We start from the raw sequence: 15,946 nt of genomic DNA, 5'->3' as shown, positions 1-15,946 counted from the left end.
TTTATCTTTGCTATCAGATGAGAGATGTATTAATATAATAAATAAAAAATATCTCTTATTGGTTTTAGATAAAAAGTCGTGTTACTTTGTAATTTCAAATTTTGTATTATATAAAGTTGTATGAGTTATAACGACTATAGATATGATTTTTTTTTCTAATAAAATTACAATTTCAATTAGAATGAATGATTTTTTTGGTAGCTTAAGTTTTCCGAGATAGTACTAAAATAACAAATTATAATTGTTATTAGTTTTAAATTATTTGAATTGCATTATATTTACTATATTAACTTTTTAAAATAATTTACTAAATTTATCTAACTCTTTTCATCTTACTTTGATAATATGTTCTGAATGATTCTACCTTTTATAATAAATAATTATAACTATTCATACAATTTATATATTACATTTGAAGAGAGCACCCTAAAGGACTAAAATTTATTATTTATGAAATACATTTATTCAAGAATGACATTTTCAGAAATATAAAAACTAAAACTTTTTAAAAATATGGAGTGCAGAAACGCCAACAACAATAAGAAATAGAAATATGAGGATTCTCCTCCACCTTTTTCCGCTAGAAATGTCTCCAACATTTGTCTCTTGTTCATAATCATCACTTAATACGATGAAATCTGTAGTAGGAATGCTCCATTCCTTGTCTTCCACTCGAATATATAGCTGAGGTACTTGTATCCTGTTTTTGATGCTTTGCTTCTCCTTGTTGTTTGTTTTACAAGATAGCACACAAATTCATTTGAGAAGTGTATTTATCTTGGGAAGGAAGTGTAACACCCTTATGCTATACACACCCTCCAAAGCTTGTTTAACGAGTAAGATGAATTATATAATCTAATAAGTAGGTATTACACTATCTTCTCAAAAGAAAATACACATTTATATAGGTAGAAGAAGGTTTACTATTATTTTAATATATTTTTTATGTAGCATACTCAGCATCATCAATGCATTTTCCACAAGTAGTTTTTGGGCAGCAAAAGCACTTAAACTTAGACGCTTTATGGCAAGAGAGCAAAAAATGTGAACATGCAAAAAGAATTGTTCAAAAGTCTTTCATTACCAAAAGGATCAAAAGGCATTCTAACATAATCTCTTAAACATGAAGAGAGAGTGGTTCTTTTACGAAAATAGATAAATCTGTGTCTTAATAAATAAATTTTAAAAAAATTATAATGGACAAGTTGAGTAAGTTTTACATTCTTTCATACCAAATAATATTTCTATACAATTTGATTTTTTTTTTATATTTGAAAAGTTAAAGTCATACACCGTCTAAACAACTTTAACTTACCAAAAATAATAATGAACTATATCGATGATTTTAAGAGTGAAATTATCTACTTCACTTGACTTCATTCTTGAAGTCGTCTATCCCACACACTTCATCCTTAAAGTCGTTTATCCCAAAACGATTTCAGTAATACTTATTTGATTATGATTTCTAGTAATTGATTATAATTTGTTATAGTCGTTTAGGGATACACAACTTCAACTTTTCAGATATAACAAAATAGAAATCGTTTAAAGATACACTACTTATTCCTATACAATTATATAGGATTTGAACAATTTTATCTTATTAATTTTTTTTAAAATTTACTTATTCTCACAATTTAAAAGGCAGATTTACCTATTTTTATATATAAAAAAACCACATAGATCAACATATTTGAGCAATTAGATCTTATGTTAGAATCAACAAGAAGGTTTACTACAAGTTCACTCATTTTCCTTCTCTAAAAATGAATTATCTTTCTCCAGTAACATAGATGATGAGCTTTCCGGCAACCCCTTCCATCAACATGGGTTAATTAACCATCAGAGTGAAAGTCTCTCCCAGGAAATAAAATGGTCCAATATTCCAAATTGAGATTCATCATTAATTATACACACAATTGAAGAAGATTCCAACTTCCAAGTAAACAACAATTTTTTCAACAAAAGGTAAAAAATAAACAAAGCCTTATGAGCTAGTTATTTTTTAACATTTTCTATGTTAGCTGCAAAGTCCAATATTTGGTGTTTCGATCTCCATTTGTCCGATTGACATTTTTATAATTTTGTCATTAAAAGATATTTCGGATAAAGTTAACATTAGGTACTTGAGGGGTATTACGTATTGTAAATCAGTATTTTGTTTAACTTTATGTTACTATTGTAATTCCGTTTTCTGTTTTAAACAGATTAGGTAGTTATTTTGTTTTTAATATGTTGTTTCCTTCTTTTAACTTTATATAGCTAAAGCCCTGTATCATATCACAGTTGAGTTTATCAGTTCTAAGGAAATTGCAGAGCACTGATCTGCATTCTTTTCTCCAAACGCTAATACTCTATGGAATCATATGTTTAATTCAGAAATTGTCTGTGTTTTGTGTGATTTAATAATGCTATTGATCAATAATTGGTGTTGTTCTATCAATTATTCTGAACAAGTTGTTTGTAAGGGTCAATTTGCTGAAGTAGGGAAGAGGAGGACGTGTTACTATTTTTGAATAAGAAAAATAATGAATTTGAGGTTCTCATTAAATTTAAATTTTAAACTTCCACTACAACCTGCTTTATTTAAGTTCTGATAAATTTTTTTTAGCATAACCAAATTGTGAAAGTATTCTTATGATTGATATTCCTTACTGGTGCAATGAATATCAGAACTGCGAAATAAACAAATTAAATTTGGAACTTTATCCTGTTACTTCAAAATTAACTGCGGAAATCTAGTGACATAAATGCTCACCATCTGTTTGAAAAATGACATCGAACAAACTTTCAATTTGTTTCAAAATTTAATTTCCTCAATCAATAAAAATAAATCGAGTACATTGTTAACATTGTTTTACAAGTTTAAAAAGTCAACTTGCCTAATCACTTTCATTAATCTGAATAATTATATTAGAGGTGTCTTAAGAACGTTAAAGTATATTTCTTAACATTTTTTTCGGGTACACAAAAATCTCAAGTATTCTTTACACTTAGTTAGCCTTGTTAAGACACGCATCAAGAAAGAAGGTTGATAAATTTGATGTGTTGTTGGGATGATTGCAACGTCAAGTAGTTAGATGCATAACTAACAAGTTCTCTCTGAAACAAACTTACCTTTTCGGATTTGTTTTTTTTTCTCTTAAAAACTTAATGATTTAGAATATGTTAAGAGAGGAACTTTTCTACCAGTATTTTTTAAACAAAGAGATAAAAAAAATATTTTGTTATGAATTAAATTGATTTTTAAACATAATTCAATTCAACAGATCTTTTATATATTAATTTCAACATAAACGAGTTAATTTTGTTCAACTAAAAGTACAAAATACAAACAGTGTATTTTTAGAGTTTTATTTCCCCTGTAATAACCATATACAGTCTACTTAGAAAACCGTATATCATCTTAAGATTAACGCTTAATTGGTAAGCATCATTAATCTTTGTGAATATATTTTTTAATTTAATGCTTAACTTGTTTTTTATCGATTAAGGTAAAAAAGAAAATGTTGTTGACATGAGATTAGTTTTTGAAATATAAGATGAGTTTTGAGGTTAGGTTATTGGGTTGGGAGCATTTATCGAGAATGTGGGTATGAGTGTATCTTATATTAAAAAATTGAATTAAAGTATAATTTAAAATTAGTTAAAAGAATTATTAATTTTAATTAGTTAAAAATAAGAAGACAATTTGTTTTCTTGAAAGATAATGTGGTTAGTAGGAGAGAGTAAAAGGAAGGGGAAAGAAAGATTAAGGAGATGTGATGTAATATTAATTAAGAAAATGAAAAGAAAGAGAATAGGAATATATTGATTAGGGAGAAGAAAATGAACAGCACAGCACAGCGTAGCAGGAGCGGAGCCCGTGTGCGAGCAGCAGGAAGTACACAAAGTGGAAGGGAAGAGAACCCAAACGAACCCCACTGCTAAATCCAACTACCTTCTTCATCGTCCTCTCTTCTTATTAGTATTCTCTTTCACACAAGGTTATCTTCTTCTTCTTCTCTTCGTCTTCTTCTTCTTCTTCTTCTTCTTCTTCTCTGTCCTTCTATTATTACCGTTCTAACTTCGTGCTTGGAAATCCAGAAGAACGGTAAAACCCTTCCTTCAGAATCAGATCCTGATTCATTGGGTGTCCCACCCGCATTCCAATTTTATCCACATTCATTGGGCTTAAGTGCTCTGCTTCTACTCCCGTCGATCGCGATTGGATTTTCAAACCTGGGTTGGGTTAGGTTTTCCAACCATTAATTTTTCCAGCTACTTAGTGCTTTACTTGCATCATTACCAGTGGCAATGGCGCCACTTCCTTCTGCCTGAGGCCGGGTAAGCTCCACCCTTCACCTAAAGTTCCTCATTTTCAGTATTCTTTATATGGAATGCCGCGTGTTCTTTTTGCCCTTTCCCATCTCAACTCTGTTATTATTTCTTTCTTTAGTGGCCGTAGGAGCTTTACTTCAGTATGGCGGACTCTAACACAAGCTCAGTTGATGTGATTTTGGAGTTTCTTCGGAGGAACCGATTCACGAGAGCCGAGGCAGCTCTCCGTAGTGAGATAAATAATCGCCCTGACTTGAATGGCTTCCTTCAGAAGCTCACATTGGAAGAAAAGGCCTCACGTGATGTGCCTCAAAGTAATAAGGGGAAGCCTATGATTGAGTTTCAAGAGGTGGACACTCTTGAAGTTTCTAAAGAACTGATCGTCACGGAAATCGAGTGTGGGAATGGTCGAAATGCCGCTGAAAGCAAATGGAAAACTGCTGCTCCCACTTTGGTGGAACGGAGTAAATCGGATGAAGCGGTTCGAACTAGTGATAAGAACTTCATTTTCTCCAATACTTCAGAGGGTGGGATGCTTGATTTATACTCTTGGAAGTTCAACCCTGGGAAAGCTCCTGTGGAGCCTTACCAAAACGATGCTGGTAGTAGGGCTAATACTATTTTGAGCTTGAATGCCACAGTATCTGAACGATCAAAACGTCAAACTAATGAAGCTGTGGATCTAAGTGTTGCCAATACCAGTTCAATGTCTGGGGAGGAAAATGCTGCTCTTGCTGAAAAAAAATCTCTGTGGTCTGGAAGTAGTAGTAAAACCTCCGTGGATCTTAAGTACGACCTTGCGCAAAGCAAAGAACCTATGGAGCTTGATCGGCAACTTAAATTCAATAGTTCTTCTCTTAAAGGGAACTTTCCAGATAATCCCTGGTCAAAAATGGATGAGAACGGGAATTCGTCTTCAGATTCCTGCAAAAATTGTGTCAAGACGGTTTTCCCCCTCTCGAAAGGGGATGTGTCTTCAAACTTCGATGGTGCCACTTATTCTGACAAAAAAGAGGAGAAAAAAAGGGTAGAAATTAGTGAGGCCAGAACATCCATAAAAGAGCAGGTGGGTGAATCAGGGAGGTCTATTTACTTGGCCAAGACACCTGTCAGTTCTGAACAAAAGTTGATTGGCAGCTTAAGATTTCCTCTTCCACCTGAAAATGAGAAGGAAGAATTTCCCAGGCTTCCTCCAGTTAAACTCAAGTCAGATGATAAGCCCTTGGTTGTTAACTGGGAAGAGAAGTTTGAGCGAGATGGGCCAACTTCAAACCCCCCTGGTACTGACAGCACTTTTCTTATTGGTTCATATCTGGATGTACCTATTGGACAAGAAGTTAATCCTTCAGGTTAGCTTATATTTACAAGGATTAAATTTCATCTGATTGCAGATGATTTCTGCCTTTCAATTGATGGTTTCCCTTTTGAACTTAATAGGAGCTACACTTGTTGGTTGGTCATGATAATAGCTAATTTTGTAAATGGGAAACCTTTCCTGATTTTTATTTGTAAAATGTGAGTTCAAAGTTTCTGTTGTTGAATCTTAACTGCTTGTTGTTTAAGGGAAACATATATTTTCGGATTTTGCTAGTCGAGAATCTTCTTTTCTATAAATTAGTTAAGCTTAGAAAGGAATCGAATCCCATAACTAGGAGTCCAAGTAGTTGTATAGGTTGTTGAAAAGTCAGTCAAAATTCATCAACTAAAGCCACTTAAGGGGTCAGCTAGTGATTTTTTTGTTTCTACTGAATTCAGAATAGTATTCCATGAAGTACATATAATAAATATATTTTTGTGTAATGTTCTTTACTTCCTAGTAAGTAGTTAGTATAGTCTTCCCCCTTGAATACTTATCCCATATGCATACCCACCCTATTTATATATTGGGTCTTGCTGATAATATCAAATTGCAATTTAAATTTTGAAATGCTAAAACTAATTTTTGAATCATGAAACATAAATCATATGGAATTATAAGATTAAGAAACCATTGAAATATAGCCTGAAATATATCATATAAATGGTGTGTAGTGCGGATATAATAATATAAAACTAGAAAATGACTGGCTAGTCTCATGAAACAAAATCATGAGTCATTATTATGTGGGAAGTCTCTATTTTAGAAGACTAAAAACGGAGAAAAGAAACAAAATATATAGTGGACAGAGAAGGAAAAACGACCAGAATGAAAATAGAGCATTTGACTATCTGAAATGTGAATGATAGTAAAAATAATCTATCTATCACAATATTCAAAGTCATAACATAAACCATGTAAGCAAATAAAGAATTTTGTTTTTTAACAATCACACAAATTACATTCACATCATTTCTATTTGTAATAATAAAATGCCTTTAAAATAAGTAAATAAAAAAAAAATGCTAAAATGAATATGAAGATTCTACATGTACTTTTTCCTGATTACTATAAAGATATTGAGAATATTTTTATCCTAATAATCTACTATTTACAATACTTCCCTTCAAATTGGTAAATGAATATCAATCATTCCCAACTTGTTTTACAAGATCGTATAATCCAACATGAGAAAGCCCTTTAATGAAATGTCTGTCATCTGAAATCTTGTAGGGACATCTGTTGTAACCACTAGGCCATTGTCAAGAGTGTCTTTGATGAAATGCCTTCCGATTCCAATATGTTTGGTCCTATTATGTTAAACGGGATTATGGACAATACTCATGGATTCCTTATATCGAAGGTTTTCTTAGGAGTGTGTCCAGTTGTGTCCCATTCTGTTCCATACCACTACAATGGATTTTCATGTATTTTGCTTCTCTTTTTCTTGGTTGTATGTTTCTAGTTTTGAAAATTTGCATATTAGTTCGTTCTAAATTGCCACTTGAACCACTGTGAGGACTGTATTGGAGTTTAATCTTTGTCGTGGATGTACTTTCCCGTTTTTGCATTGAATAAAAGTATCTATAGGAGTTGAAGTTAGTTGGTAAATTTCCTGTAAGAAGGTTTGCAAAAAGTGTGAAAGTTAACAATAAATGTTTGGATATTTACAGTGTGGTAATTGGAGGAAAAATAAGGTATGAATTGAAATAAAAACAAATCTTTCTGTTGTACTTGATGCAGGATTTCACTTTCTTTTTGGTTTCTATAGACATGTTTTTATTTTCTCATAGTTTTCCAATAGCAATGCATAAAGTAAGCGAAGTGATTCTCACTTTGTTCTTTTCCTCTTTTTACTTTCGGTTAAGGGAAGAAAAATTATAGAAGAAAAATCGAGCTTAATTAGAAAACAATGTTAATACCTTTGCTGTGAAAGGAAATGAATAAGGTAATGGTGCCATAATCATCGCATTATGGATTGAATACTCTATCTAGAAGCAATAATTGATTGTAAATCTTCTCTATTTTCTGGGTACACCTAGCTACAACTAGTTGATATCTGATTGTATGTGCTTATTATTTGCTTGATATACTTGTTCAGATGTTCTAAAGGATGTCTTTGACCTTTTGATATATGCTTCAGGTATGAGGAGGGCTACAGGGGGCAGTTGGTTATCTGTAAGTCAAGGGATAGCAGAGGATACATCTGATCTTGTATCAGGATTTGCTACAGTTGGCGACGGGTTAAGTGAATCTATTGACTATCCAAATGAATATTGGGACTCCGATGAATATGATGACGACGAGGATGTTGGGTACATGAGGCAACCTATTGACGATGAGACCTGGTTTTTGGCACATGAAATTGATTACCCTAGTGACAACGAAAAAGGGGCTGGCCATGAAAGTGTTCCAGACCATCAGGAAAGAGGTCTGGCCAAAGATGAGGATGACGATCAATCTTTTGCTGAGGAAGATTCTTACTTTTCTGGGGAGCGATATCTTCAGGAAAATAATGTTGAGCCAGTCACAGCTACTGATGATTCTATTGGTCTGACAGTTACTGAGTATGGAAGGACCAATGATAATGATTTAATGGCTCAATATGATGGACAATTGATGGATGAAGAAGAATTGAACCTTATGTGTGCAGAACCAGTCTGGCGGGGCTTTGTCCCTCAGACTAATGAACTCATCATGCTAGGAGATGGGAGGGTGTTGAATGATAATGTAAGATCACGGCAAGAGAACATCAAAATGGATGATGATCAGCATGGTTCCGTTAGGTCAATTGGGGTAGGGATTAATAGTGATGTTGCAGATATTGGCAGTGAAGTGCGTGAAAGTTTGGTTGGTGGTAGTAGTGAAGGAGATTTAGAATATTTCCATGGTCGTGATGCTGGGCTTGGTGGCAGGCACCCCCATCGTGATTTGGACAAGAAATCTACTAACAAATCAAATGTAAGTAAGAACAATGACCAGAGTGAGTCAAATAAATATGTCATAGGATGTGACAGAGATACACAGTTCCAGATAAAAACTCATGGTGATGGGAACTTCTCTTTTCCCCTATCTTTGAAGGATGGTGATATAATTCAGGCTTCCACCGATAAGTCCCTGTGGTCAAATAACGACAATGCAGATGAAATTGATGACTGTCTTAGTGCATTTGTGGAAACTGATGACATGCTTGCTTCGTGGAGGCGAAAGAGTAGTGATTCATCACCTGCTAGAAGTTCTAGGGGTGATAATAATGCTAACAATGTAAGATCTGCAAACTCTTCTCCAACAACAATTTCAAATTATGGATATTCTGAAAGAGAGCGTGTGAAGGTGGAGGAGGATGAAAAAACTGGAATTGCTATGGAAGATGACCTAGGAGCAGAGGATGAAGAGGTAGCTGCTGTGCAAGAGCAAGTAAGACAGATAAAGGCACAGGAGGAGGAATTTGAAACTTTCAATCTAAAGATTGTGCACAGGAAAAACAGGCATGTTTTTAATACTTGGTATTTGTTTGTGCTCATGTCTTGATCTGAGATATTTTCACTTGTCGTGATAAACATGCTTACTATTTGCCTCAATTAACAAATAACTTGTGATATAAAACCAATACACTGATTTATTATGATGAAAAGGGTAAAAGGTACAAGATGAATTTGAGACTCTGTTAACATATGCCTATATAGAGCTTAGTTACTAGTTAGTTGTGAAGTCTAACAGAACAGTTACACTCTACCAGCAGTACAACTGCTGTAACAGAAAACAACAGTCTTACTGAAACAAGAACACTAACAGACCAAACACATGTTAAACAGAGTATAACACACTTGCAGACTCAAGGGGGCTGAGAAACCAATGATATTTCAGTTTCGTTGAGTTTGTCCCTAAGAAAAGAAAATCTAGGAGACAAAGGCCTGGTAACAAGATCTGCCCACTTATTGTGACCAGGAGTGTGTTGAACAACATACTGCTTGTTATTACCTTTTTCTGAACAAAGAACACATCAAGCTCCATGCGTTAGGTTCTAGGACAAGAACAGATTATGAGCCAGATTAACAGCACTGAGATTGTCACATAGAACTACCGGAGTATAATGAGGAATGAAAGTTCCATAAGGAGAGTCTGTGTCCATAATATGTTAGCTGTAGCAGCAGCTAAACTCTTATATTCAGCTTTTGTGCTAGATCTTGAAACCACAATTTGTTTTCTTGACCACCATGGAGATAAATTAGGTCCCAAGTAAATGACAGCCCCAGAAGTAGATCTTCTGTCATTAGGATATGTTGCCCAATCCGTATCACAGAAAGCTCTCATAGCTAGAGATTGATAAGGAATGACGTAATGAAAGATGAGACCACAATGTAACACCCCTTTAAGATATCACAATATTCTTTTTACAGCAACCCATTGAGACTCAGGAGAAGCCATAGATTGGCATGCCATGTTGACAGCAAAAACTCAATTCAGGATGAGTTTTAGTAACATACTGACGTACACCAACAATAGATCGTGACAGATCTGAACTATGTACATTTTACAATTAGATATAATAGGAAATGAGATGGACTTAGATTCAAGAATATTATTCTTTGATTAAAACCTTTTGCAACCAATCTGGCCTTTTATTTGTCTATTAAGCCATCAACATTTTCTTTTACTATGAAAACCCATCTGCAGCCAATGCGAATCCTGTTGGGAGGTAAGGAAACACATGTTCAAGTATTATTTTTCTTTAAAGCAGTAAATTGATTAGTCATAGCAGCAAAACATTTGGAGTCCCGCAGGTCTTGTTTGAAAATTTAGGTCCCAGCATCAGGAAGAAGTGTTGGGTAAATTCTTGGCTGCATAATCCTAGGTCTTGTGATCATAGGATGAATATTGGCAGGTCTAAGGTTAGAGCTACAGGAATTATTTTGACAAGAAGACTCTGCTAAAGGTTCAATATGTGAAAAGGCTCCTGAATTCGAAACAAAAAGACTCACCTAAGGAAGAGGAAGTGGACTGACCTGTTGAATTTGATTAAATGACTTGTGCAGCTGCAGGTATAGTAGAATAAGGATGATATATTTCAGGAATATAGGCAGAAATAAAAGGTGAATTAGAAGTAAGGGTGTTGAGGTGGTTGAAAATAAGATGACGATAAGGAAATCTTTGCTTACTAAAGATAAAATCTTTAGAAATAAACACTCTGCCAGCTGGAGATAGAAACATATATCCTGTATGACTGGTAAAATACCCCAAAAAGACATTTTTAGTTGGTCTAAACTAGAGCTTAAGAGCCTTATTTAGTCTAAGAAAAGGAAAGCGAACATACCCGACGACCTTGAGAAAATTGTAATTTGGGGAGGTTTGAAATATAGTATGGGGAGTGGCAAATTGAGAAGACCGTAGGGTGAATTCTTTGTGCATAGTCCCATTTTAGGTCTAAGGTTAGAGTTACAGGAATTATTTTGACAAAAGGACTCTGCTAAAGGTTCAATACTGTGAAAAGGCTCCTGAATATGAGACAAAAGACTCACCTAAAGAATAGGAAGTGGACTGACCTGTGGAATTTGATTGAATGTCTTGTGGAGCTGCAGCTATAGTAGAATTAGGATAATATATTTCAGGAATATAGGCAGAAAGAAAAGGTGAATTAGAAGGGTGTTGAGGTGGTTGAAAAAAAGATGAAGATATTAAAGATGAAACCTTTAAAAATAAAAGTTGAACATAAACAGATATATCCTGTATTACTGATGGAATACCCCAAAGAGATACACTTAGTTGATCTAAACTCAAACTTGATGGCATTATAAAGTTTAAGAAAAGGAAACAAGGCCTACCCAAAGACCTTGAGAAAATTGTAATTTGGGGAGTTTTTAAATAAATTAGTGGAAATTGAGAAGAATGTAGGGTAAATTCTTGGTTGCATAATCCCATTTTAGGTCTTGTGATTATGGGATGAGTGTTGGTGGATCTAAGGTTGGAACTGTTGGAATTATTTTTACTAGAGGACTCTCCTAACGATTTAATACCGTGAAAATGCTCCTCAATTTGAAACAAAAGACTTACCTAAAGAAGAGGAAGTGGACTGACCTGTGGAATTTTATTAAACGACTTGCAGAGCTGCAGGTAAGGTAGAATTAGGATGATATATTTCAGGAATATAGGCAGAACCAAAAGGTGAATTAGAAGTAAGGGTGTTGAGGTGGTTCGGAAAAAGATGAAGAGATGGAAATCTATACTCATTAAAGTTGAAATCTTTAGAAATAAACACTGCCAGTAAAAGATAAACATATATATATATATATATATATATATATATATATATATATATCCTGTATTACTGGTGGAATAACCCGAAGACATACACTTATTTCATCTAAACTTAAACTTCAGGAAAATTATAAAGTCTATAAGAAAAGTAAAGTGAGCATACCCAAAAGACCTTGAGAAAATTGTAATTTGGGGAGGTTAGAAATAAAGTGGTGTAGGGGGTGGCAAAGTGAGAAGAGTGTAGGGTAAATTCTTGGTTGCATACATAATCCCATTTTAGGTCTTGTGACCATATGATCAACATTGGCTGGTCTATAAGGTTAGAGCTAGAGGAATTATTTTTAATAGAGTACTGCACTAAAAAAAGATAAATACCGTGAAAATTTCAGAGTAATACTATGCTATAGATTAGTTGGTGATCGTTATGAATTCCTAAAGCTGCTTTAATGCTTTATTTTTATTCTTATATTTCAAGAACTAAGGTCTTGGGAAAATATATGATGAAACCTCTTTCAAAGATATTGTTGAAACAGCGTTTTCTTTTACCTTCATGGTAGCTATATGTGAGCTAATGACAGTGGAACTTTTAAGCATTTCATTTTTGCCTCATGTAAAAGGATCTTAATGAGCTTGATAGCTTGTGGTGATTTTTTGTTATGTAGTATGATTTCTTGTTGTTTTTTGTTCTCCCTTTTAGCCTTGAGAGTCTTTCTTAAACTAAGTTTTGTTGCTCAGAACTGGTTTTGAGGAGGACAAGAATTTCCATGTTGTTTTAAATTCTGTAATAGCTGGAAGGTATCATGTTACGGAGTATCTGGGATCTGCTGCATTTAGCAAAGCCATACAAGCTCATGACCTACATACAGGCATGGATGTTTGTGTTAAAATTATAAAGAACAACAAGGACTTTTTTGACCAAAGTCTTGATGAGATCAAGCTTCTCAAGTATGTCAATAAGCATGATCCTGGAGACAAGTATCACATTCTTCGATTATATGATTATTTCTATTATCGAGTAAGTCGATTTGCCATTGATCTTCATTACTATTTGCTTTCAATATAATCAATTGTCATTTAGGCACATCTATTTTTCCTATATCTTACGTTATTTTTTCTTCCATTTTTATAATTTCCACATCATCCGTGTATATTTAATTTTTCTAATTTATGAATGGAATTATTTATTGATAGTTGTATTGTATGCCATGTTCGTCAACTGACTTTACTGCTCTTAACTCTTTTTCTATTGTATGACAGGAACATTTGTTAATAGTATGTGAACTACTTAAAGCAAACTTGTACGAGTTTCATAAATTTAATAGAGAATCAGGTGGTGAAGTGTACTTTACAATGCCAAGATTGCAGGTTTGTGGTGTACCATTTACTTCTTGAGGTTTGGTGCTCATTTTATCTATTCTCAGTGCTAACACTTCTGAATTTATTTATGCAGTCAATTACCATTCAGTGTTTGGAAGCACTTCAGTTTCTGCATAGCCTTGGACTAATACACTGTGACTTGAAACCAGAGAATATTTTGGTTAAGAGCTATAGTAGATGTGAGGTGAAGGTCATTGATCTTGGAAGTAGTTGTTTTGAGACGGATCACCTTTGCTCTTATGTTCAGTCAAGGTCCTATCGTGCTCCTGAGGTTATTTTGGGACTTCCATATGATAAGAAGATTGATATCTGGTCTCTTGGCTGCATCTTGGCAGAACTTTGTACTGGGAATGTAAGGACCAAAGATGATTAATGTACTTCAAAATGTCACTGTTTTTGATAAACAATTGCGTTTTTAGTACAATTTTTTTTCTCAAGAGCCATAAAAGTTCTCACATCAGGTCAAAAAGTAGTTAACTTCACCACTTAAATTCATTTTAATAAAAAACTATTTGTTTTTTCTTGATGCTGGTATCTTTTTAGATACCAAAGTTTCATCATTAAACAAACTCGTATTGTCCTCATAATGAAGAGATGTTAAATTCCTTCCTTGCATAAAGGTAGCATTGCTTTGTGTCATGTTTGTTTTATTTGAGCAATGATCTTATGTTATTGAAGTTAGTTGTTCTGATTTGGTTTTCAGATTATTTACGTTAAAATGAGGATTCCTGTTTCTTCACCATTCATGGACCCGATGATAGTTATTAGAATATAATATCGAATACATTTGCTTACTTTGCGATTGTGGGATTGTTAATAGTTTTTGGTTGAAAGCAATTGCAGAATTTCTCTGTATTATGAGTAGTGCTTTGTTTCCTTTGTTACATGATTAATTTTCTATTATTCTTCAGTTGCAATAAACTAAGCTTTTTGTAGGTCCTCTTCCAAAATGATTCGCCTGCAACATTACTTGCACGGGTGATTGGGATTATGGGTCCAATTGATCAAGGTATGCTTGCAAAAGGACGGGACACCTATAAGTACTTCACCAAAAATCATATGCTTTATGAAAGGAATCAGGTAATAATCTTATTTCTATCCATACCAAATGGAGTAGCCATCAATCTGGAATATTGGTGTTGATTAACCAGTCCCTAGGAGCCAGGCTTATTATGTAAGTTAAATTAGATGTTTAGTGTCTGGCCTTGACTGGAAGTTTTATTTTATTATTAGCACCTGTTTTTTTCAGAAGCGATTATCAGAGCCTGCTTGAAACCTCAAGACAATGGCAGTAAAATTTTCGTTTATCTATAGCTTGGAAGAGATTAGCAAAAGTGGATTACTAATTTTTTCTCATAGATGTTAGCTGCTTGAGATTTTACTTCTTACCGGGCTATATTAAAGTTGCAGTTGCCTCTGCCTTTTTTAGTTGAATGCTTGTCAATAAATGTATTATTTATTAATCTACAGGAAACCAACAGGTTAGAATACTTGATTCCAAAAAAGACATCCTTGAGGCATAGATTGCCAATGGGAGACCAAGGCTTCATTGACTTTGTGGCTCACTTGCTTGAAGTCAACCCTAAGGAGCGACCCTCTGCATCTGAAGCCCTGAAGCATCCATGGTTATCGTACCCTTATGAACCCATTTCATCTTGAAATATTTGGAGGGTTCTGTATGGTCCTAATCTCACATACCCAGAGTTGGGTTAGGTTCATGGTTTCAGAGTGTAGAGGACCCACTGATACATCCTTTCTGCTTTTCATTGTCTATTTTAAAGAGGAAATGGAAAGAGTTGTGCCCTTCCACATTCATGAATACTGCTTTGGAAGGGTTTTGGTTGTGGGAAATGTCTGTCTCTTCTTCTCCTAACCAAACTGTGTTCCAGTGACAAACCATACGATCAAACGATGTAATTTTGCACGTATGGTGTTATGTTAGTTAGGTTTATACTTTCTTTGTTCTGCCGGACAGGGAAATCTTAGAATCTTCTTGTACATGGTATGTAAGTGATAATTCTTTAGGCTACTAGTAATATTTTTGTGATATATTATATGTATCCTAAATCCAATTTTGTATGGCGTGCGACACCACACTTGGGAGGGAGCGATGGTCAAAGATTAAAGAAAAGCTGCTGACAATGTGAATCATTTAATACCACATGCTTGCTTTGCATGGAACCCCAAAACTCAATTTGGGAGCAATCGATTTGTATCTTGATACTGTTAAGGAACATTTTGTTCAGTTTTACCAACAGTGTTGGATCGAGAATACTTGTTAAGGCATTTGGGTCGACAATATTTTTGCTTTCATTTTTTATAGGTTCATAAAGAAAACAATGGTTTTTTAATTTTTAGACAAATATTCAGAATTAAGTACTGTAAGTATAAATAAAAGTTGTAAACAATTATAAAAAACAAGTAAAAATATTAAATTCTAAATAATTATCATTTTAAAAAGGTTCAACTTTATGAATAAAATAAATGAGTTAATTGTTATTGTTCAAACTTGGATCGTATTAAAATTATTTGCTGTCAGCAGTTGCACATTTACATTACGTCCTTTCTCCTTTTAATTACCTTATTCAACCACACTGGAGTCAATAGATGGTCAGCGTTAGTAGCTGCTTCATTTCA

The 15,946-nt window shown here is 34.0% G+C and overlaps 1 protein-coding gene across 2 annotated transcripts; it reads left to right on the top strand.

The window, feature by feature from the left end:
- The first annotated feature begins 3,797 nt into the window (after positions 1-3,797).
- Positions 3,798-15,595, top strand: LOC124843959 (uncharacterized). Of its 2 annotated transcripts, XM_088102935.1 has the most exons (10): positions 3,798-3,986; positions 4,087-4,326; positions 4,439-5,669; positions 7,821-8,941; positions 9,011-9,165; positions 12,668-12,947; positions 13,190-13,297; positions 13,383-13,661; positions 14,246-14,389; positions 14,780-15,595. In XM_088102935.1, exons 3-10 carry the CDS (start codon positions 4,463-4,465, stop codon positions 14,966-14,968), a joined length of 3,483 nt encoding a protein of 1,160 aa, XP_087959061.1. In that variant the 5' UTR covers positions 3,798-3,986; positions 4,087-4,326; positions 4,439-4,462; the 3' UTR covers positions 14,969-15,595. The 2 variants fall into 2 exon arrangements, with proteins under 2 accessions (XP_087959061.1, XP_047176756.1); XM_047320800.2 differs by having other exon boundaries at positions 7,821-9,165.
- The last annotated feature ends 351 nt before the right edge of the window (positions 15,596-15,946 follow it).

This window comes from Vigna umbellata, chromosome 1 (genome assembly GCF_029865625.1).
Source record: "Vigna umbellata cultivar VRB3 chromosome 1, Vumbellata_1.0, whole genome shotgun sequence".
NCBI classification, from domain to species: domain Eukaryota; kingdom Viridiplantae; phylum Streptophyta; class Magnoliopsida; order Fabales; family Fabaceae; genus Vigna; species Vigna umbellata.
The sequence above is the reverse complement of the archived record's forward strand: the minus strand, read 5'-3'. Positions and strand labels throughout refer to the sequence as shown.